The 23,719-nt window shown below is 35.5% G+C and overlaps 2 protein-coding genes across 2 annotated transcripts; one reads left to right on the top strand and one right to left on the bottom strand.

Annotated features, from left to right (window-relative positions):
* Positions 1-660: 660 nt before the first annotated feature.
* On the bottom strand, positions 661-12,921 carry LOC132165390 (casein kinase 1-like protein HD16). The gene is made up of 19 exons (XM_059575925.2): positions 12,712-12,921; positions 10,962-11,111; positions 10,668-10,885; positions 8,766-8,891; positions 8,611-8,684; positions 8,466-8,535; positions 8,313-8,368; positions 8,137-8,208; positions 7,939-8,033; positions 7,746-7,812; positions 7,311-7,440; positions 6,959-7,177; positions 6,746-6,876; positions 5,873-6,047; positions 5,480-5,570; positions 3,837-3,994; positions 3,565-3,756; positions 1,742-1,842; positions 661-1,044 (listed from the first exon to the last, which is right to left on the bottom strand). The coding sequence occupies exons 2-18, from the start codon at positions 11,062-11,064 to the stop codon at positions 1,783-1,785; spliced, it is 2,037 nt and encodes a 678-aa protein (XP_059431908.2). The 5' UTR covers positions 11,065-11,111; positions 12,712-12,921; the 3' UTR covers positions 661-1,044; positions 1,742-1,782.
* Positions 12,922-16,975: 4,054 nt separating this feature from the next.
* On the top strand, positions 16,976-17,523 carry LOC148583001 (arabinogalactan protein 41-like). Its single transcript, XM_088511996.1, has 2 exons — positions 16,976-17,172; positions 17,299-17,523. Exons 1-2 carry the CDS (start codon positions 17,058-17,060, stop codon positions 17,370-17,372), a joined length of 189 nt encoding a protein of 62 aa, XP_088368122.1. The 5' UTR covers positions 16,976-17,057; the 3' UTR covers positions 17,373-17,523.
* The last annotated feature ends 6,196 nt before the right edge of the window (positions 17,524-23,719 follow it).

Below are 23,719 nucleotides of genomic sequence, written 5' to 3'. Positions count from 1 at the left end.
TTTACGAATACATAAACCAACTTACATATTCTTTTAAAATAATATTCCAATAAAGTGTTTAAAATCGTGTAGAGTGGAAATCTCTGAATGTATTCGTGATGTAATTTTGATGGAGCAATCTGCTTTATCTTTTAACTGATTAATACAAGTTACAACTTTATCCTCCAAAAATACATAAGAATCATGTAGATTGATAGAGTTCAATCTTCTTTTGTCACAATAGTGTATATTTGGTTTTTCTTTTTTATTTAGTTTCCGGTGTTTATGGTTGTGCCATGAGAGAAATCTTCTTTGGAGCAAAGCCCCAATTCAAAATAGTCTCCCCTTTTTAAAAAAGAAAAAAAATATTATAAGAGGATTTTTTTTTTTGTAAGCAAGATATGAGTTGAAAAAAATAATAAAAATAAAAATAAAAATAAAAAAATAAAAAACCTGAAGAGCATAAATCAACTCATAGAAGTAGGAATAGATTTTCCTTTATTTTTATTTTTTTATAATTTGATAGTATAATTATTTTTAGAAAAGTTAAGTTGTTTCCTCATTGTAATGTGTCTTAAGATGTAATTTTGTGTGTCAAGCATTTGGTTTCTTACGAAGAATTTAAGACAAAAATGCATGCTATAATAATAATAATAATAATAACAAAATTAGCTCACTGGAAAATCTTAAAATGATGATTCAATTGATTTCTTATAACCATTTAGTAATAATTGATAATGATACAAGCCTGGCAAATTTTTTGAGGTAAACCACCCACAGAGCTGTAGCACTTCTCTCATCATTTTCAAACTCTTGCTGTCTCTTAAGAGTTTTCTGCAAACTGCTGATCGTATTCGTATGAAACTATAATAAGAACACGGGGGATATGCCCCATCAATAATAAGGAACTGAACCAAATTGAACAGCCCATGACCAAAAAGAATTGAGGCTGGCACAATTCAAGCTTCTCCTCCCTGCATGTTTCTTTGCGCAAGCAACTCAACATGAAGAAAAAGCATCTTCTATGCTTACTCCAAGACTTTCTGAATCATTCAAAAGCCCAGCCTATATAAAAGAGAGAGTATGAGGTCAAAATCCTATTCCAGTCCATGTAAATTTATTACAAGGCACTGAAATTAAGTTAATAAACAATAATTAAAAGGATGGAGGTGAAGTGACATGCCTCCACCGGCCAGTGTTTTCTTTATATTTTTAAAATTTTTGCAAAGGATAGAACAAACCAACTCCCAATATGCAATGCAATGTATAAGCACCATCCCAAACTGGTGTAAGTAATTGTCAATGAGTTTTAACTCCTGAACTCCATCCAACATGACTAAGAGGCCATATATAACATTAACAGTTTACAGATTCAAGTATTTCTATTGATTATTCTGTTCTCATGGGAGATAACCACTGCAGAAATAAAGTCAGCTTATATATAACTACTCCACAAGTTCTTACACATTCCCAGTTTTTCGGAATTTGATGGCCTTCCTGATTTAGATAGGAAACAATTTAAGCTTAGAATAGGATTCAGGAGAAATTTGTTTGGCCTTTCAAAAGTTTGTGGTGGTCAAAGTCTCGGAGGGTTGCAAAAAGGTTACTCAAAGAGATGCAAGGGGCTGTGTCAGAAGCAGTGATTGTTGGGATTCAATCGACACAATACAAACTCATCATTTAATCCAAAACTGGGAGCCTTGTAAGTCATAACAGATGAAAATTAAAAGATCCCATGTGCGATAAGAGTGGGATATTGTACCTGCTAGGGATATGCAAGTGCAATTTCTTCTTCCAAGCCCTTCAAGACGCTGTTCTGCCATAGCAGATGGATGCAATATATTGATTCTTTGACCACTTCTCCTGCACAGCCAAAAGCAAAGATTACTTACTACCAAGCCATTTTGAAATTGTTCAAACGAACATCCACGTGTGAATATAATTAAAATAAACATTTGATTGTTCAAAATCGAAGGCAGTAAATCCAAGCAAGTTTCTTTCACAAGGAGAATTATGTAGACAATCTCGCACCCATGTAGTTGAAAGCTAAAACTATTTTCAATGAGTTTTCTCTTCCAAAAATATGTCACACGCTTCAAAAAAGCTGAGAATTTATTTCCTCCTGCGGACAGTAGAAAATATCTTTTAACATGAATGGAAGCACCTGAATAAGCCTAGTTTTGCTCTTTGTAAATCTCACATTATGTGTGTTTTCTATAAGTAGGAATGGCTGAAACCATACACTTCTATAGCCTGCAAGTTTGTTAGTTGCGACTTTGTATCCAATAATCAAACCTAATTCCACAATTCCAGTTAGGGCTGTAAATGAATAGAGATGTTCCTAAACAACTCAAGCTCGTCTCGTATAAACTCGACTTGAGTTTAGTTTGTTTAATAAATGAACCAAGCTTGAACAAAACGAGCCGAACTCGTATAAACTCAACTCGACTTGTATAAGCTCGTGTAATGTCATTTTTATTATTTTTTATATCATTACTTTTAACTTTTTAATTAAGTATTTAAAAAGATAAAATGAAATCTCTTTTTAATGTAAAAGATATAACTTGATTTATTGAAATTGTCAGACTTGATATATATATATATGTATTTGTGTATATATGAGTGGCTTGTATGTATGCATATATTTGTATGTGTAATGAATGTATATACACACTACAAGACAAACATATGGATTAGAGATTAGATTGTTTAAGATTCGAGTTAACTTATCTAATTAGTCATCATAAAATATTAAAAATATTACTTAAGTAACAATTAGTATCGATTTACGAAAAAGTTAAACAATTACGACATTTACTTTATATATAGAATGAATAAGTTAATTAAATAGCTCATGAACAAGTTCGAGTTTGTTCAAAAAATAAATGATTTGATATTGAACAGATTATCTAACTTGGGGATAAGCTCGAGCTCGCTCATGTTTGAAAAAAAAATTAAACAAACCAAGCTTGAATATTCAATGTTCAACTCAATTACAGTCCTAGTTCCAGTACAGCCAAACAAAAATTCTTTTTTAGAAGTTTATTATGTAAAACTGGACCCCCTTAACATCCTCTACCATGATTAATGACACAAGATGAATGGTTTATGAATACAAGTAACACCCTCGGTAGAGTTGAATTTATTCTAGTTCACATTTCAGCTTAAGGTAAGAACATTTGCATTTTCCACAAAACCCTTTGTAGTATATTAAATAACATTCGAAAACTATAACTATAAAAGCCTGATGATAAGTTTTAAGAGGTGAATGGGACAGTGGAGCTTGAAGACTTCCAGTTCTGTCGATATCTAATGGACAGTCCAGCAAATAGGTATTTTCTTTAACATAGCATATAATGTCAAATCTTGATTAGAATGGAATTACTAAACCCGGAATATTAAAAATAAATAAATAAATAAGGGAAGGCAAGAAAGAGTATCAAAAATTGTCAACTTTCAAAGATACAACAATAATTCCATCCATACCACAAAACAAATTTTCAAACTTAAAGATAAATTAGAAATAATCCTTCCATATTATGTAGAACTCTCCCTAACAAATTTGAATGTATGGATCAGATGTACCTTAACATGATTAGAAGGAAAGGCAGATGTCCTCAGAGTTTCTTGTGCGACATCTAGTGATTTCTTCTTGGGTGGTGCACTAAGTATGAATGCAGCTTGATCTGTTGTAGCAGCAGTTGAGGTGATCCTATATCCACTTTCCCATCTTCTATGAATCCCTTCACTTGGATAGAGGAAGTCAAGTTCAACAACCTAAGAATACAGTAGAAGACGTAAGTGTTTGTCGCTGTACTCCATCCAAAATAGAAGACAAGAATAGAAGATTTAACTACCTGATTAGGATAACCTGCATTTCGGGACATGACAATTCCCCATTTGCTACCTGCAGTGGTCATGGAGGTAACTGAGAAGCCTTCTTTCCACTTCTTATTGATCCATTTGAAAGGAAATATATCACTGACTTTGTAGGACTGCTGAGTGTAAGCCACCCCTTCAATGGAGAAAAAATAAAGGTAATATTGGCAATATATCAGAAAAACTGCTCCAAAAAACTTGCTGGGAAATGATAATGAAGACCTGGTCATTGATATGAAGCCTCTGTTAGAATGATTTGCCAAAAAAGAATAATGCTTGTAATCTATGACACATCATATCACCAGCAATTTAGAATATATAGTTTTCATCGTACTAGGGGCTTGCATTTTTAGGCTCTGTTGGTCATTGCATAGTGATGGATAAGGGAGGTGTTATGAGCCCGTCAGGTCTGGCTTTGTCGTAAGCGCTGGTTGTGAGGGATGATGGGGAGGATAGGGATCTTTCTTCCCCTCTAGGTATTTTTCCTCCTGTCACTCCTTTGGCTTGGACTCTTTTTTGTGTTAAGGATATTTGTCCGGCTGTGGGGTTTTCGTGTGAGGGGAATGAGGATCAGACTGTGGCTCTCCTAACATCCATTGAAGAGGATTATTCTCGGGAGATTAAGGGTGCTTGTTCCAGAGGTAGAAGGAAGCTTCTGAACATAGAATGCTCCATGAACTATGAAATTACAGGCGCGTTCTCAAGGAGTGGGAAAGGCAAGGCTCACATTTTTTAGCGTTGAGCGCTTTGGGTGGGTCTCGGGTTTGAGGGCTTTTGGTGTATTGTGGGTTTTTGGTGTTTTGCAGGTTTTTCATTTGCTCACTCTAGTTAAGTGCTTTCCTTTGTATAATATCGGTGTACCTAGGGGCGCCTTATGCTTTTATAAAAGTTTCCCATTACTTACCGAAAAAATAGAAATTCCCAACCAAAACTTACTGAGTAATCAATAAAAAGTAATAGCTTGACAGCTTTAAAGGAAAAAACCTTTCTTTTTTTTTTTGGATAAATAGATATAAAGGAAAACATTGACAAGCAAGACTACCAAACTTGAGAATACAAAGTGAAAATTATTCATTTGACAAGGCCAACCCAGCCTATTAATTGTTGCTTGGGTTTTGGGCTTGTGGGAGCTCCTTGTGTATACAACTTGTGTACTTAGGGGCACCTTACGCTTTTTCAATAAAGTTTTCATTACTTAAAAAAAAAAAAAAAAAAAAAGGTTGAATATCTTATTATCACTCCTTCAACATCCTATAATCTCCTGAGCAGTAGCACATGAAGGAATATCTATATATATATATATATATATATATATATATATATATATGTGTGTGTGTGTGTGTGTGTGTGTGTGTGTGTGTGTGTGTGCAAGCCAATCCGATCAGAATCAGAATGCGAAAAGGAGCATCAACTAAGGAAATTCACTTATCATGCCCAAAATAAAGTCCAGCACTTCACCAGCTCTCAGTGGCTGGATCCCCATAACTACAGATAATATTTGCCTAACCCATGAAATAAATAATGGTTACGAAACCTAACCATTTAAGATAACACTATGAGGACAAAAAGAAATAGAGTGAAACGACTAAAAAAAGGGAAGAATTAAGTCAGTGTCAATTACCTTGGGACATTACCACCAAGGCACTGCCACTGCATGCGCCAGCCACTGAAGTGATGTAGTAATTCTTATCCCACTGTTCCATTATCCACTCCTGATGAAACAATTAAAAGAAATGAAGTTGTTAAACCATCGGATAAACAAATATTGCTAGAATCTTAATTAAATAATTAAATTCATCATTTTTTATTAGCTTAAACTTTTAGGATAATTAATAATTAATCTTCTATTTTAATTAAATATTACACAGGTTGAACCTCACTTATTGAGGGAAAGTGTTAAAATAATAATTAAATAATAAAATTCACTATTTTCTATCAACTTAAATTTTTGGGATGATAGGTGATTTACAAATATGAAATTCCAAAATTGATAACAAGTTATAGTAATACCTACCTTATGCAAGAACATGGGAGATAATTCATAAACCTGGGATGTGAAACCTGTCCCAGCATCCATAATGACAGCCCACAAATTGGCTGATGAAGCTACACAGCTAATGTACAAACCATCTTCTCTTCCTTTCTCCACGTGCTGTTGTAATCTTGAATCCATAACATTGTAGTGATACCTACAGTAAAGGCGTCTGATTACTTGTTGATAAGATAAAGAATCTACAACCAACAAGTGGAAAAGGATTGTTATAGGTTAACAGTTACTATTGGCCTTGCCATCAAGTAAAAATTTTAGTGTACACTGTCAAAGGTGATCACGGATTCAATCTCTAGAGGCCATGGGCTCAATTTCTAAAAGCTCTTTCCCACTGTAATGCGGACAGTCTGTATAGCAGTCTATAATGGGATTGCCTACGAATTGCCTACGAATTGCCTACGAAAAGCAGGATAACAGCTGATTCCAATATAATGAATATATGTCCCCCTTCCATCCAGCTGATTCCAATATAATGAAATATATGTTACCCTTCCATAAAGAGTCAAAGAAGCCGGACCACACACCAAATCATATAACATGATGTAAACCTCCATAACTAATGACCACTTCCCACCAAAACATTTCAAGTTTAAGCAGGCAATGATTACCAAAACCATGAAAAGTTGAGTATTTGAAAAAACTACAGCAAGGGGGACACAATGAGCTAAAAATAATAATTTCCTACAGAGACCCTGAATCTTGGTGCTTCAACCAAAATTTTTTGTAGAAACAATATGTTTAGTTAGAAACTCAACGATATCATGGCTAATATAGAAAAAGAGGGGGGAGGTGGGGGTGGGGAGCTTCCATAACACAGAATATTCAAGCCTCATTCACCTCTGCTTCATTGATGATCTGGAATTATAGACTGAGATCCACTGGGTGGCTGGAGTACCAAGTCGAACTTTCTTTTTAAGCTGCCCACCATCTTCTAATTCAACAAGTGATCTCCCCCTTTTTTGACCCGCCTATAATGCATGAAAGAGTAACAACAAATATTTAACAGATTATCCATAAAAGAAGATCCAAATGTCAAAAACACCAAACCACCTTGATAGCTCCATCGGTTCTGATGGGTCGGAGTGTAGCATTGGAACCAATGCTGTCATTGAAAAGGGAAATTAGCTCTGAGTAATTTGGCTCTTCGTCAAATCTCATATTGGTCACCATCTCAAGAAATTGTTGAAAAGGAGGAGGACACAAGCAACATAGAATCTCAGGAGAAGTTGACATCTTCTTCTTACAAACAAGAAATCCTTTGTTCTCTCCCTGCAGCCCAATATTCAATTAATGATTTTATAGAGAGAGAAAGAAAGAGAAGAGAAGAGGAGAGAATATGCTAGGAAGTCTAAGCTACAAATTTGCAATTATCATCAATTGTGGAACAGTGAAGTGAACTTACAACATAACCTTGCCAGGGAAGTTTCCCTCTAAGTAGAAATATTAGTGTATATGCTAATGACTCCAAGTCATCCCTTCGGCTTCCTGTCCTGCCCAAATGAGCATGTACACTTGCATAACGAACCGTTCCCCTGTCAAAAACATAAGAAAGATGAGGCTATTTCAGCATATAGCTTTATACGTGCCTCAGCTCTTAAGGAAATTGAGTCTTAGAAAAGGCATAAATGTAAATATGCTATCTAATAGAACAGAAACTTAACATGAGAAAAATGACACTTAGAATTATTTAAGCCAGCATATCCTCTGAACAAGAATTTCCAGAAAAATAAGCAATGTTGAGTATCTAAAGACAAGATAAATGAGTTTTTTGGAACCATATTCACACTCTGATCTTCCACTGAAAAAAAAATATAGTTTCAGTGAGGCATGTAGTCACCTGAAAACATCAGGCTTTTGGTCATAATCAACATGTCGACCAGAAGATGCAATCTTCCATCTCGAAGCTGAAAAATAAAATATGGTAGACCAATTACAAGACTATGCACAATTTTCTATGACAAAAAAGCATTAGAAGCATCTCCAGATGTCTATTGACTGTTGCTAAAACTTGTCTAATGGAAAAGACATACCCAAACCAAGATCAACAAGATACAACTTCTTTTCATTAGGTGTTCCAGGCTGACCAAGCAAAAAGTTCTCTGGCTTAACGTCTCCGTGCACAAAACTGGAGAGGAAACCAAGTAATTATGAACATAATTACCCCTAAAAAACACTGAAAAAGAAATAAAAATAAAAAAATAAAAAAGACAGAAAAAGTTGCAACGTACCCTTTATAATGAAGTTGCTCTAGAATTGATATTGCCTCCACTGCTATACAAGCAACCATCTCTTCCGACAACCTGTGCATGGTATAAAGATTAAAAGAGGTAAGAACAACGTATTTAACAAAATAATTTCAAAATTGGGAAGAGTGTAATTTCAAGAAGCATTGAATTTTTCTTACATCTGGTTGTTAGAGTTCCAAACATCCCATAAACTTGGGCCTAGCATGTCCATCACCTACATTCACAATCAGGAATGATCACTTATCAAATCGTAGTTAGCAAATTCATACACAGATACTTCTAAAAATAAAAGAAGCCAGCAAAATACTCACTAGGATATAGTAGTCTCCTTGTTGACCTTTATAATACACCAAGGGAAGTCCGTAGCTACCATTAAGAGTGCTTCATGATATTGAAAAGAAAGATTAGTTGCATCATAAACATCATAGTTCAACCAATACTAAGCATTAAACTTACCTGTATACTTGCCACTCATAAGGAGGAGCACAATTGCATCCTTTACTTTTTCGATGCTCAAATTTCAAAGCAACCTACAAAAGAGTACAGGAAAATGCATTAGCAGAAGAACCAACCTCCTCGGTAAACTTACACAGATACACAAGAGAATAAACCTCAGAGGCATCAGACCCAGCGTGCCCTGTGCCACCAGTCACTCTTCTTCCAACATATACTTGCCCAAAACCTCCTTTACCCAGCTTTCTGTCTAACTTATACACAGGGGAGTTACCAACCTGAACCTGAAAGGGCAATTAGAAAAAAAGAAAATTATTATTACTTCAAAGATACATTTCAATTCATGAAATCCTGGAGACAAAGTGTTGAAGGTAACACAAAGTTGTTAATATCTTACTATAAGTACGAGAACATATCATAAAATGTACATTTTATGTTAAACAAAACACATGACAAAAATATATCATGTCTTGAATACATCTAATTTTTTTTTTTAAGTAATTGAAATATCATTAAAAGCGTAAAACGTCCCCAAGTACACAGGAAAAATTTAACTATAAGGAGATATCTTGAATACATCTTAATATAATTAACATGATAAGTTAGAGCATGTATACTGATTGCTTGGAACTTTTCAAGAAAGAAATGTTTAACTTTGTTCCATAAAAACTATAACACCATCGTACGAATAGTCCCCCCCCCCCCCCCCCCCCCTCCTTTTTGATCGAACGAATAGGGCCCAACACAGCAAACGCTTCAATATTCAAGGAGTGAAGCCACCCACCAACCACTACCATGGTGCTCCCAACCAGGGGTGAAACCAGATATTTAAGGGTAGGGGGAAAAGAATTAAAAAAAATAAAAAATAAAAAACTTTGGGAGTAAAAATTTAATTTTGGGGGGACTATTCATAAAAAATCATAAATGTTTTGGGCAATTTTAAAAGTTTGGGGGGACTAATCTAATACACAGTTCCACCCCTCCTCCCAACCTTTACCAAAGTTTAAAGAATGCATTAAAAAGTTCTTCCCCCCCCCAAAAGTAGGGAACCAAAATTAAAAAGAAAAAAAAAACAGTAGAGAAAATCTAGGAATCAAAAACCTAATCCTCTAACACAAGCCTAAATTTCATTTTCTTATTTACAAATTTAAAGTCATAAGAGAGGAAATCCGCTTTCAAATTCTAATTCAAAGGCAACATGATACTTAAAATATATAGATATATTTGCTTCCTTGTATTCTATGTTCTGATGAAATGGATAACTTTCAGTTTGACAAGTATTGGAATGAAGCACAACCTTTTGTGGTAAAAATGTAACGCATGCCATAGTTTTAAGAGGTCTTATAATTTTGTGGAAGTCAATTGACCAGCATCTAGAAGGCCTGTCTACAAAGACACTGCTTGTGGCACTCCGACAAGTCTCTAATCACAGTTGGTGAGCTTAGAAAAACAACACAGCTACTAAGGATATCCTATAAGAAATTAGAAATCTACCATTTCAAGCTAGCGACAGATGTTTACCACATAAGATTGACAAAAATTGTTGCCTAGTCAGGTCATGTAAAGGGTTACACAGATTGTTTTGCTATTTCTCTTGATGTTACTAATGATAAACCAGATAAACTTACAAATTATACATAATGCAGATTTTTTTTTTTTTTTAAATCCTCTTTTTTATACAGAAGTTTTGAGGGAAAGAAATGATGAGGACCATAAGAGGTCTTTGGCGGAGTTTGAGTCCATTTTCTTTTTTACTCTTTATACTTGGACAGCTGTGTTTGTAGCTCTCTGGGAGCTTGGTTTTCATAATTTTCTTGTTCTTTTTTCTCGTACTACGTAGGTATTTCTCCTATATACTCTCTATGTTAGGTAATGCTTTTTGCTTTTAATGAAATTTCAATTACTTCACAGCAACAAAAAAAAGTGAAAACAAATATGATTGCATATAAGTATATTGGCATATAGAAATTATCAATGATAGGTAAAGACCTAATAAAAAAGATAGCTTTAGCGATTTATAAGTCTGCTAATCGAAAGCAGAAAGGCATTAAGATAAGTACCCTTTCAGGAAGTGGACTTGTGCTCCCCTCCGCCTCAGCATTTAATTTTTCTGCACATTTCTGAACCAACTGCTCATCCTGAATGGCAACAACCTCTTTTTTTAGCAAGTCCAAACCCCCACGTCCAAGGCCACCAGCTCCAGCTCCAGCACCAAGAGGTTTGGCATTTTCTTGATCCATAGCTCTAACTCCTCTACCTCTGCCTCTACCAGCCAGGCCTGGATTGGGATAAAAGAATGCTGGGGTAATTGGATTTCAGTGTTGATTTCAGAACTGAGGCTTTGGAGCCTTTACCTTTTCCTGTGCCAGGCCTAACAGTTGTAACCACAACAGAAGGATTCTCCTGGACATTATTCACCCTCTTTGATCGCCGAACTCCACTTCTCATATCCGGCATTCTTTTCCCATACAAAAGAAAATCTCCGTTTCTTTCTCTCCAAGGAACTTAGAGCAATTGAAACCAAATCAAACAAAAATAAATAAATATTATAAAGTGAAACAAAAACAAAAAAGTTAACAAACTATCTTGTGATAGCCATTTAATTTAGAAAATGGTCATTTTGGACATTAATTTCAGATATTTAATAAAAAATTCCATCTTCACTTGAAACTATTTTTTTCCTTCTTTTAATAAAAAATGTCCTCATTTAAATCTAAAAATTGTGAACATCAATGTTGATTCAAGCAAATCACAATTTAGTGCTTGCATTCTGTCAGTGAGCTCCAAATTAAATGATACTTCTTTCACCTACAAGAATGGAATGGAGGGTAAGATTGTGGGTTCACCACCCACTGAATGCTTGTGTAACTTACTAATCATCAAACGGGTAAAGGTGATAGAGTACACAAATGACCCAAAAACCCATAGTGAGCCAAACTTAAGGGCCAGTTTCAGAAAGCAGCCCCATACAAATGTTTAAAATCATGGTGAGCAGTCAAGGGGATCTATTTTGAAACATGAGACATTTGGAAGCAATGATAGCCAATGGGTTTGGGCTATGTATTTAGGAGTAGGACCTTCTGACCTGTACCTTGAAGCATAAAACATACTGCATTGAAGAATTATTACCCTCATAGACCAATAGCCATGCCAAATTCTGTCATCAAGTTGCTTAGTGGCTGACATGAGAGATTTGAAAGCAATAATAATATCAGGAAGGTATGAATTACTGCTGCATCATTCCTAACTCGAGTTTGTGTACAGAAAGGGGATGATCAGAGCTCTAACGGGATGGAACACTCAATACTTGAGCTTAAAAGCTGCAACTTTATGCAGGCTTCAGTTGGTTTCTCCTTATCATCTTTCCTTTTCAGATTTTGCTTCTCTTTGCATTTCTAATCATTTCCTTTCATTTATATTTCTCCGATCAAGAAAAGTTACAAAGACAGAATCTCGTTCACTGGAGTTACATTGCAAGCTTATATCCATCAGAAAACATTAAATATAAAATCTTTATCAAATCTTGACCAAATTAAAGCTAAAACTATACTTTCTATCCAGAAGGCCCTATATTCCATAAGCTAAAACATGTGTAATCTACATTGTTTTGCGAGTAACCCAATCACCAACGAACGCAAAGTTTAACCCATCTCTTTCAACTGCAAAGATCCCACGCATACAAAAAGAGAATCAATAACAGATTCTAATCATTTAATCCACAAACCATAATCAAAGCAAAAAGCTCAAATCTTCACCGGCAAGAACACCTCTAACCAAACATTGACAGCCAGAGGACTTAAACCCACATCAATTGGGCCACCCTCCAATTAGATGATCATCCAAAAAATCTATGCAAACAAATCACACACACACACACAAAACGCTCAAGAACATCAGCACCCACACACAAAACGCTCAAGAACATCAACACCCACAAACAGGTTCTACCTACTAAATCACATTCAATACAAAATATCAATACATATTAACGAAATATGGAATAATGGGTAGGTGGTAATTTGCTACAACTGCTTATTCACAAAGCCCATTTGCCATAAATGAGAGATGAGAATTGAGAACTGATAAACTCTATCAAACACGTACCTTGCAAGACGAATTTAAATTTGAAGTCGGGACCGATGATCAGTAAGACGGAGTACGAAAAATTTCAAGAAGATTGAAAATTTGACCCAATGGAAGAGAGAGGCTGTAAAAGAATTGACGGTCGTGACTTGGGTGGGTATGTGTGTTGTGTGTATGGGTTAATGGGTGTGTGTTGGAGAGAGAGAGAAGGAGGTGGTACGAACATGGGAAAGACGGTAACGCGAACCTGATTCACACGATACCATGATGGGTTACGTGTAGTGTGTGAAGTAGGGATGTAGTTTCTTTCAATGGGCCTCTGCGTACCATATCATAGCCTCAGTTGTTTTAAGAACTGCGGGTCGAGAAGGTTGATTGGAACGGATCCAACGGCCCACAAAGTCCGAGTGGATCCGGTTCTGATCCTATACGGCTGGAGCCTAGGCAACATGACTTGAAGTAAATCAAAGAAAATAAAATTAAAATTTTAAAGGTAAATCATTTATAGTTAATATTCAGATAATAAAATTTAAAACATCTTATAAATTATAACAAAAATTTAAAGAACTCTAAAATATCTTGAGTTTTTACAGCATTATATATATGTAACTAACAAAATAAATGCTAAAAAATAATGAGCATGAAAAAAAAATAATAATAACAAATTAACAAGTATCAACTATATTTTCATAAATGTTCCCATACTCATTAGCTTCATAAGAAAAGTTTGTCAGGTTTTAATTTATCATTATATATGTGTAACCTTTTTTTTTTTGACGGTATAAGTAATCTTTTCTTCCAAAAAAAAAAAGCAAGTAGTGTTGGAATCATATTTTCACAAAATCATGAAAAGAAAAGAAAAAATCTTTTAATTTTAAAATTTTAATCATCATACATTGATACTTGACTTAAATAATTCTTTATTTTACTTATTGATTAAGAAATTCAAAGATTTTAGGAAGAAAAAAAAAATCAATTGTAACTCATTAAGTCAGTAAGCTTAGTCTTAATACAGTTTGGGACATATATATATATATATGCTACTTGGTATTCCTTTATCCTTTTCTTATCACTGATGTGAACCAGACATTTATCAGTTAAAAAAATTTGATGGAAGTTGGCTGTAGCTTGTTGGGGAATTTTTTTTTTTTTTTTTCTTCTTACCACAAGGAGTTGTCAACCAACTTTTATACCACAGTGAACTAATTGCAAATCCGTATAACTACATAACTTCTTTTTGCGTTTTTTTCCTTAATACTAAGTTAAACTCATTAGCCAAAATGTGTTGTGATATGCTAGGACTCATTCCAAATTTAATTTTCTCCCAAATTTGCTTTTAAAGAAAGTATTAACTTCAAAATTTCCAGTTTCTTCCTTTTTTTTTTCTTTTTCTTTTTTTTTTCCCTGATTTCTTTAGGCAGCCATCAAAGCGTCCAAATTTCAATGTTTTCTCTTTAATTGCTTCTGAAAATTTTCTACAACAGATGATCTATTGGCAATGTATTCTATTAAGTACAAAAATTTTCTCTAAACTGAAAAAAAATTTCAAGTGTCAAATGTCATTTCTTATATGTTTTATTTAATATTCTAAAGAGTCATCTATTGTTTCTACTAACCGAGGAATCCAAACATTGATTTTTGAGAAACCTAAATATGTTAGATGACACTTAATACTTATTAGAGTAAGGTGAAGAAAAATTTTATCAAACCAGTTTGAATAAAATTTGTGTCATTCTATTAAAATTATACGAGTGAAAAACAAACTTATAAAGGTACTAAATCCTCTTCAACTGAGGAATTTTAGTACCAATGTCTTGCAAAGAACAATATATAAAATTTATTAACCATAAACACGAATAGCCGGATGTGGCGGAGCTTGAATCATTCTCATGCAGGGGCGAGATTAATAATTATTTAATTAATATAAAATAATATATTATATTTTAATACGGTTTATCCAAAACCTAGCATGAATATATATATTTTTTTTAAAACATTTAAAAAAAAAAAAGTATGGAATGCCCTATTAATTACTTCCAAAAAAGTATATATATATATATATATATATACCCGGTTTTGGTTTTCAGGTTATAACCGGGTGCCAAAAACCGAGACCAGAACCGGCTCCCCTGTTTCATGGTTCCAATTCCGGTTTCCGGCATTTTTTGACACCCCCTAACCGTGACACATACCCTGCCAAATTTTACGATGCCTAAATATTCTAATAGAGTTGTAGGATAAAACGAAATATTAACCTCTTGAAATGAATCCAAATTATACACCTTGGGTGAAACTGACTGCAATTTGATACCACACGAATAAGAAATATATTTATATATTAATGATTAGAAGCAACTAAAAATGATAAAACATACATTCATTTTATTCTTGTATTCCAAATACATTAATATAATCATTTATGTAAATTAAACATTAAGTTAAAAATAAGATAAAACATTCATAACAATTAAGTAAGCTAAAAGATAATAATAATAAAATAAATAAATAAACCCAAAGAATATTAAAGTTTACCGACTATGGTATGTCTTTTAACCATTTCAAAACATTGATCATTTTACATATTACTTGACTTGCATCAACATATGCCTTGCAATTGTGGATGACAGAAGATATAATTGTTTTCTTTCTCATTTTTTTTTATTGTGTTTTCACATCGGAAATTTTTAATTTTTTTGTTATCAACGAGGTTTGGTTGATTCATTTTCATCAATAATAGGCTGTTGATTCGTGTTTCTATTAGAGTTGTTAAAAAGTAAATTGATTTTGTGTTTTCACATGCGAGTTATTTGTTTCAATTGATTTTGTGGGAATGAGACGGACTCAATTCATAGCCGACATGTTGAAATCCCATTCCCTCCAACAAGTTTCAGAACTTGAACTTGTTTGTGGGTCCAAATTCATCACGTTTGAGTGTGTATGCTCTATTAGAGTTGGCTTGGAACGACAACCCGTTGACCAATTTGAAACTTATCTTCAACATGAGAAAACTACTTAGGGAAAGCTCTTATTTTCCTCTCGTTCGGCTTTTAAGTTTTACCATGAGCATCCCAAAACCTTAGCATTCAACTTGAGATCATTTGCTGAATGTGGTTATTTCAAGGATTTGCCTTTACTTCTTCTTAAGTTGCCGATAGATGGATTTCGTATTGATGAATATTTTGATTTGGATGACAAAATTGCCACGTTTGTAATTGCCTAATTGCCTAATTTCAGATTTGACAAAATTGTCCATGGAGAGGAAAGATTATGACATTTCAGCCATGATCCTCAGCTTGAAAATATTGAAGGAGATGATCTACAAAGTATGACTGATTTCATGGAGACAATGGATTGGGGATTGAAGATAGATCTTCAAAAGGTTTTTTTTTTTTTTTTTTTTTTTTTTTTTTGGCATCTTGGAAGCTGCAACCAAAGAAAACATTGATAAGGACAAGATGGGAAAACCGTTTTCGTGTTTACTAATATAGATGTAAGCGAAACGTACTGCTCCAATAATTGGGATATTGAATATCAGACAATTAAAAATAAGTTCCATAAAAATAGATACACCTCTCAATCAATTATAGATTTTTGAAATTTAAAAAACTCAAAGGACTTGACGTCTTTATGTTACGACTTAGAGTGCATTTGAGATTACAATTTCGCAAAAATAATCTACGTTTTTAAAAGATATCGTAACTATGTTATATTTATTTTCAAGTAATTCGCCTTTCAGGCCGGAGGTTGTTAGGCGATAAACCTCAAAGGGAGAAGTGCCCATCCAACGGCACATGTCCTCATCTTCCAATGACCATAACTTAACTCAAAAAAGGTAAATGGGCCTAGTTGGACCCAAAGGCTGAATGGGCTTGCCATGACAAAGCTCAAGTTTCATCTCCCAGCATATTTGGTGTGACTATATATTATTTTCCACGAGACTTGGATTGCCGATGGCTGCAATTTTCAAAGTCAACATTTTCTCTACTTTTCATGCGTTTACCGTGACTAGAACAACATGTTTTGTTTTGTTTTGTTTCTATAAGCAATCAAGATTCCAAATATAAATTGCCAAACCCCAAATGGCTTCTAGAAATTCCTCTCACAAACGAAACTTAGACGCCACGAGGAAATATCCCAACGATCCTCCAAACTCGTCCCTGTCGATTAGCCGCCGCCCGCCAGCCGAGTCAAAAGTCTCGCGCCCACCACGCGTTCCTTCGAGCCCCACTCGCTCGCACGTTTTGCACCTGAAACACCCCCACCCCCGCCAATATAAATTCCACCCAATTTCCCCTCCTCCGGCCACCTCCCCCTCAGAACTCTCTGAATTCTTACCATTCTCTCCGGTTCATATTAGTATACTGAAGATGAACTTCATGAGACTTTATGCCCTCCCAATCATTGCCTTCGTGTTCTTGGCACTACTGTTGCGACTCAGTCGTGCGCAGGCCTTGGCTCCTTCTCCTGCAATATCCAGCCATGGTAATATATATATTAATCCAACTCTTTTACTCTGTACCAGATTAATTTGTACGCTTAATATTTTGTATTTTTACCAAAATACAATTACTGGGTACTTACAATTGGTCTTCTTCTTCTTTAATCCAGGCTCCGCGATAGATCAAGGCATCGCCTACATCCTTCTACTAGTCGCCCTTGCGATCACATACCTCGTCCATTAATTTTTTTAATTTTAATTGGGCTGATATAAATTCTTTATGTACTTACCCATCGATCGCATTCATATGGAGCCTTGCAGCAATTTTTTTTCATCGTTGTGATTCTTGTAATATGAAGAAATAAATTGATATGAATTATTGAGAATATTATATATATGAAGCTTATAATATAAATTCTTTATCTAATTTCTCGTCTCATTGGTAATAAATGTTTCGTGTCATGTTACTAGCATATATAGAAACATGTTTTTAAAAAACGTGATTGTCTTTGAATTTTGTTAGTTTAGCTTAGGATACCAATTTCTTATGTGAAATGCAGCGTCTGTTGCAATGCTCTTGACCTCTAATAACAAGATAGAGAACTAATAAACCCATCAAATGGGTCTAAAAGTAAATTAATACATGTATTAGGATACCACTGCAAGCAGCCCAATTAATTAGAATACCACTGCAAAGATACATGTATTAGGATACCACTGCAAAGATAGATGTTCTTAAGCCTAGAAATGCAGTGAAGGGAGGAGCATGGTTGGATGACCCATTCGAAGCTTTAGAGGATGGAGTCCGTTTTCACTCCTGCCTTCCAAGAGTAGTGTGTGCGTCTGGAGATCCTTCACAAAAAAAAAAAAAAATGAGATACTATTAGTATAAAATAATACCAATTATCTAGACATAATTTATGGATTGACAGTAAATTAGTTGTAGCAGAGGGGCAGTGTAATATATGCTTAAGATGAAAGGATGGAGAAGATGGAGGAGAAGTAGTAGGGAGAAGAATGGCTGAACCGGTGTGCCCGATTGCCAATCCTGCTCCATTGCCAACAACTACAAATTCAGACCCTTGAAATGATTGCGGTTGAATGGAGAGGTTCTCCAATTCACTTGTGATGAGGGTATTGGCCCCTTTGTCAGCAACCTATTGCTGCTCTTCAACATTGATGTTGGTTTGTGCTGATTGGGATGGGGATGATGTCCTTGGTAGGAGTAATCCATCATGTGGAAGTAGTCTAGAGCATGATGATTGATTTTGCCACATATTTGGCAAGGAGCTCGGGGAGGTGCACTAGAGGAGAACCCATTGTTGTTGGCAGCAGCTTCTTGTGGCCTATGATGTGCATGAAATTGCAGTGCTGAGGAGCAGAGACACAAGAGACAAAACCAGAAAACCCTTTGGGAGGACTAGACCTTGGGGAAAATCGAGTTTGGTGAGGAAACTTCCCTTTGCTGTTGAAATTATAAGGACTCTGCTTGGATGAGTTGCTTTGATGATGCATGAATAATGCAAAGCTATTGATATCAGTTGTTGCAGTCTGCTACTGATTGAGCATTGAGGTGCACTTCGTGGTTCAAGAGCTCATCTTGAAAATCTGCAAAAGAGAGAGATTTCTCTCTAGTAACAAATTAGATGCACAGACTCCTCTATTAACAACTTCCAAGTTTAATGACTTCAAGCATTAATAATTTACTTATTTTGGCTACCAAATTTGTAATATATATATTGGAGTGGAAGAATGAGAAAGAGAAGAGAGAGCGGAAGCATATAATAGACTACATCTCTTCTATATTATTGATGTGATTACAGAGGCCTCTATAAATAGAGAAGCTATGAGTAATAAGCAAGAAACCCTAAGTAAGGAATAAACCCTAATAGGAAAGACAATGATATAAAATATTCTAACATCCCCCCTCAAACTCAAGGTGGAAGCTTGAGTTTGGGAAAAAGGGAAATTATGATTTGTTATTATTATTATTTTTTGTTTGGCCGCCGAAAAATTCGCCGGAGTAGTGGTCGGAGAGTGGCGGACGGCAGCAGTGACTACTGGTGACAACTGGATGAACTTAAAACTTAAATTGGAGCCTTATAGGATTAGGCTAGATTGAGCTGGTTACATGGACCATAATAATTAGGCCGAAACCCATAGACCGTTGAATGGGTCGGTTTGATCCGAAATGAAGTGACCCGGGTCTAACCCGATGAACCGGGTTGACTGCATTGGACTGGGTTGGAGAAATTGACCCGGTTGGTAGGCCTGGGTATCGGTCAAAACGGTCCGGTTAAGGACCTTATCGGTTATTAACCGATAATTTTCGGTTAAACGGTTTATTAACCGATATCAAACCAATAAGAATTTTAACCGATAATTTCGGTTAAAACGGTACACGGTTAAACGGTCCGGTTAAACCGGTTAACCGATTAATTCCCTCCTCCCCACAGGTCTGGTTTTTTTGGATCTCGTCAGTTTAATGTGGGATTAGTTTGTTATAATTTATGGTTTTTGTAGAATGAAATTAAATGTGTTGAAGCCTGAAGTCTCCCGGTTTTGAATGAAATTTGGTGATTGAAGAGCCAAGAAAGATGTTTACCACTTTACCATGTGGTATTGTACAAAGATTCTGGAAATATTCATGTTAGGAGCCAAATTGATCATGTGAAGGCCCATGAGATATAGAAATTCACCAGAAAAAAGAAAGCCAATATATACACCGGCAAAAGAAATTCTTACAGGAAAAATTTCAAAACAGGAACTCTATCAGGTTCCATAATCCAGCGCCAACAAAAACCATCAAATGCAAAGAAATCTCATCAAATGCCATCATTTAAAAAAAAAACATCAAACCTACCCAAACTCAAATTAAAATAAAATTCATTAATGAATAATAAACAAAGTATTAACTAATTAAAGTCACTTAGCAAAAGGAAAATAAGTCATGGCCTCATGGGCAAGTAGGCAACACCATTACACAAATATAAAAGCAAGAAAACATAAAGATAGTGATCAGTATGAATAAACATCAACATCAACACGGTTACACAATAATTTCCTTGAGCTACCTCAAACATAGATTATCTTCAATTCCTTAAATTTGCTTCCTTCAATAATCCAACAAATCAAAACATAAATAAAGTGAATCACTATTAGTAATTAATATTAAAGAGTAAGAAATAAATATCACATAAGAAAAAAATAAGATCCAAAAAACTTACCAAATACTTTAAACAAAACATTACCCCGCAAAGTTCATCCATTAAGCCTTAATTCGTGTCAAATGTGAGGGAATTAGACAAAATTTCTACCACAATGAAATTTTTAAAGGATTAGTAAAAATAATTTAATCAAATAATTAGAATAATAAATAAATTTGAAATTAACAAATATTACCCGACTCAAGCTTGTAGCTTTCTTCATCTTCAATGTCAGGCAAGAGTGACTCAACATACTGAAAATTGGGAGAAGATCTCAACCAATTTTGACAACAAATAAGAGCTTCCACTGTTTTTGGAGCCAAAGAACTCCGAAAATGATCTATGATGCGACCTCCGGTGCTAAAGGCCGACTCAGAAGCAACATAAGTAAGTGGAATTGCCAGGACATCTCGTGCTATCTTGGCGAGAACCGGAAACTTTACCTTATTTACCCTCCACCACATTAAAATATCAAAGTTGTCACTTGGAGTCTCCACCTCTTCCGTATAATATTGCTCTATCTCTGTCCGACACATCATCACATTTTTGGACGCCCGAAATGAATGGTAAATAGCTAAAGCATCTTTCTTATTAGTACCCACACTTTCGGAACTTGTGCAACTACGCTCTTCATTTCCAAACCTAGCCAAGCTAGCCCCACTTCCACTTTCATTCTTAGCATATTGCTCATATAACCGGTTCAAGACATTCTTTAATTTGGTAACAATTTCTTCTGCTTTTTCTAGACCCACATTCGTTTGGAACCAAAATTCCAAGACATTTATCTTGTAACGTGGATCAAGCACCGAAGCAACAAACAACAAGGGGTTAATAGACAAAAACTTTCCCCAATACTTATCATATTTCTCTTTCATTTGCATTGTCATGGTACTCAATGAATAATCACTACTTTCACAATACTCATCCAAACAATGATAAACATTTTGAAGAATACCAAAAAACAAGTTAGAAGTTGAATACAAGGAACCCGACATCTGAATTGTTTCGTCATAAAATACACGCAAGAATTTAACAATGTGTCGAACCTTATTCCAATCATCTTCATTTGGAGCCCCCAACACATCCCTCCCTCCACAATCATCATTCAAATAATGTACAAAATTAGAATCTTCATCTAACATAAGATTAAATGTCCTTTCATACTTTTGTGCCGCCTCCAACATGGTATAAGTAGAGTTCCATCTAGTGGAAACATCAAGAGTCAAGGAAGACCGACACCCAAGATTCTTCCTTTCTACACAAGACTTAAAGAGGGCTAATCTTTGGGGGGATCCCTTCACATATTTCACCATATTTCGGACCCTTTCAATTGAATCATGTGCACCCTTCATACCCTCCTTCACAATTAAATTTAGAATATGGGCACAACACCTCACATGAACAAACTCATGGCGACAAATAACATCACTATTGGACATATTTCTTTTACCAAACTCACTAATTGCTTTATCATTAGCACTTGCATTGTCAAGTGTTATCGCCAACACACGAGTAATCCCCCATTCCACCAAACATTGCTCTATTTCCTTAGTAATCGTTATTGCCTTGTGATCCGACACTTGGCGAAATACCAATATTCTTTTTTGATATTTCCAAGTAGAGTCAATGAAATGTCCTGTTACAACCATGTAATTCATATTCTGAATTGAAGTCCAAGTGTCAGTTGTCAAACAAACCCTTTGACCAACCATCATCAACTTCTTTTTGATTATTTCTTTTTTGGTCATAAACAACTTAACACAATCCTTCATCACTGTGTAGCGAGAAGGAAGCTCAAAACGAGGCTCAAGAACCTTAAACATTTTCTTAACACCCATCTTCTCCACAATTGAAAAGGGAAATTCATCAACAATGATCATTTCACAAAGAGTCTCCCTAATAAGTTTTTCAGAATACTTCCCAACAATTAAGTTATTACCAATACTACCATCACTCTGACTCTGCCCGGCCATATAGGTGAATTTAGATTGAGAGCCATCTGTTTTTGCTTTTAAGCTCTTATACTTTTGGCATTTTTTGAAATGGTACAACATGCTAGAGGTGCCATTGTTTGTCCCATGACATTTATTCTGAGCCCCACAATAGTTACAACTTGCAATAGGAGCCTCTTCAGAACTATTTGCATCTTTAGTAAAATGGTCCCATACTGAAGATCTTTTTGTTCTTAATCTTTTTTTACAAGGGATTGGGGGTCGTCGACCACGAGTACGACCATGAGGTGCTGCCCTAAAACCCCTAGAACCAGCACATCTAATCCCTTGGGTATCAAACTCATCAGATTCATCAATATCATCAAAGATTTCTTCATCAAATGTGTCTTCATCAAAGGTTTCACTATCATCTATGCCTATGGGACAAGAAGCACTAGTTGATGTCGAAGGTCGAGGTGCAGCCATATGAACTGAAGTAAAAAGTAATAGTTGAAATTAATTAGCTAATGTGACAATGTTTGACCTATGGGCTATGACTAAAACTCAAACTAATGGTTGGTTTTAATTAGCAAAATTAATTTGCTGATTTATGGTGTTCATAAAACTGAGTTTTTCACCTAATAGTGCAAAATGCAAATCAATGATTCAAGATGCATGTGTAAATTGTAATGTGTTATCCAGTGAACCCGTGGCCGTGGGTACCATAAAATTAGCCAAGAAAAGTTTTCCCATTCTCAACCGCCAACAAATCAACAACGAAATAATATCAAAACATAACACTGAAATACCCATTCTAAATCTCAACAACAACCAAAGATTTTCCAAACTATTGAGCATAATTCATAAACGATTTCGTTACCTGAAGCAAGGGCTCAGAGCTTGATTTGGTGGGAAGTCGGAAATTGGAAGTGAACTGAAATAATTCACACACGGTGCACTGCCTGAGGGTCAGAGACGCCACATAAGAAAACAACAAAAGAAAAAAAAAATTACAGAGTTTACGGTTTACCTGTAGCTGTAAGTTCTGTAACAGGCGACTCAGACGAGGAATCGAGAGTTTCTGATCTTACTGGGACTTTGGGAGTCTGGGATGAGTGAGCAATGCACCGAAGTTACAGTGGGTTCACTGGGTTGAGTGGGTTTGAGTCGTTCCACCGTTCCAGACTTCGAGTCTGGCGAGAGAGGGGAGAGACCGAAAGAGTGAGAGTCTGAGAGACTCGGCTTGCGAGAGGCGAGCGACCGAGAGAGTGAGAGTCTGAGAGACGCGGCTTGTGAGTTGCGAGTTGCGAGAGAGGCAAGAGAGGGGAGAGACCGAGAGAGTGAGAGACTCGGCTAAGGCTTGCGAGTTGCGAGAGAGGGGACTCAGCCGGACTGGATTGGGAGTGCCGGAGTGGGGACTGGCCGATTGGGTCTGGGGAGAGAGCGGCGCAAAG

Source organism: Corylus avellana, chromosome 11 (assembly GCF_965113065.1).
Source record: "Corylus avellana chromosome 11, dhCorAvel1.hap1.2, whole genome shotgun sequence".
Taxonomy (NCBI): domain Eukaryota; kingdom Viridiplantae; phylum Streptophyta; class Magnoliopsida; order Fagales; family Betulaceae; genus Corylus; species Corylus avellana.
Note: the sequence above shows the minus strand (reverse complement) of the source record. Positions and strands in the feature narration are given on the sequence as shown.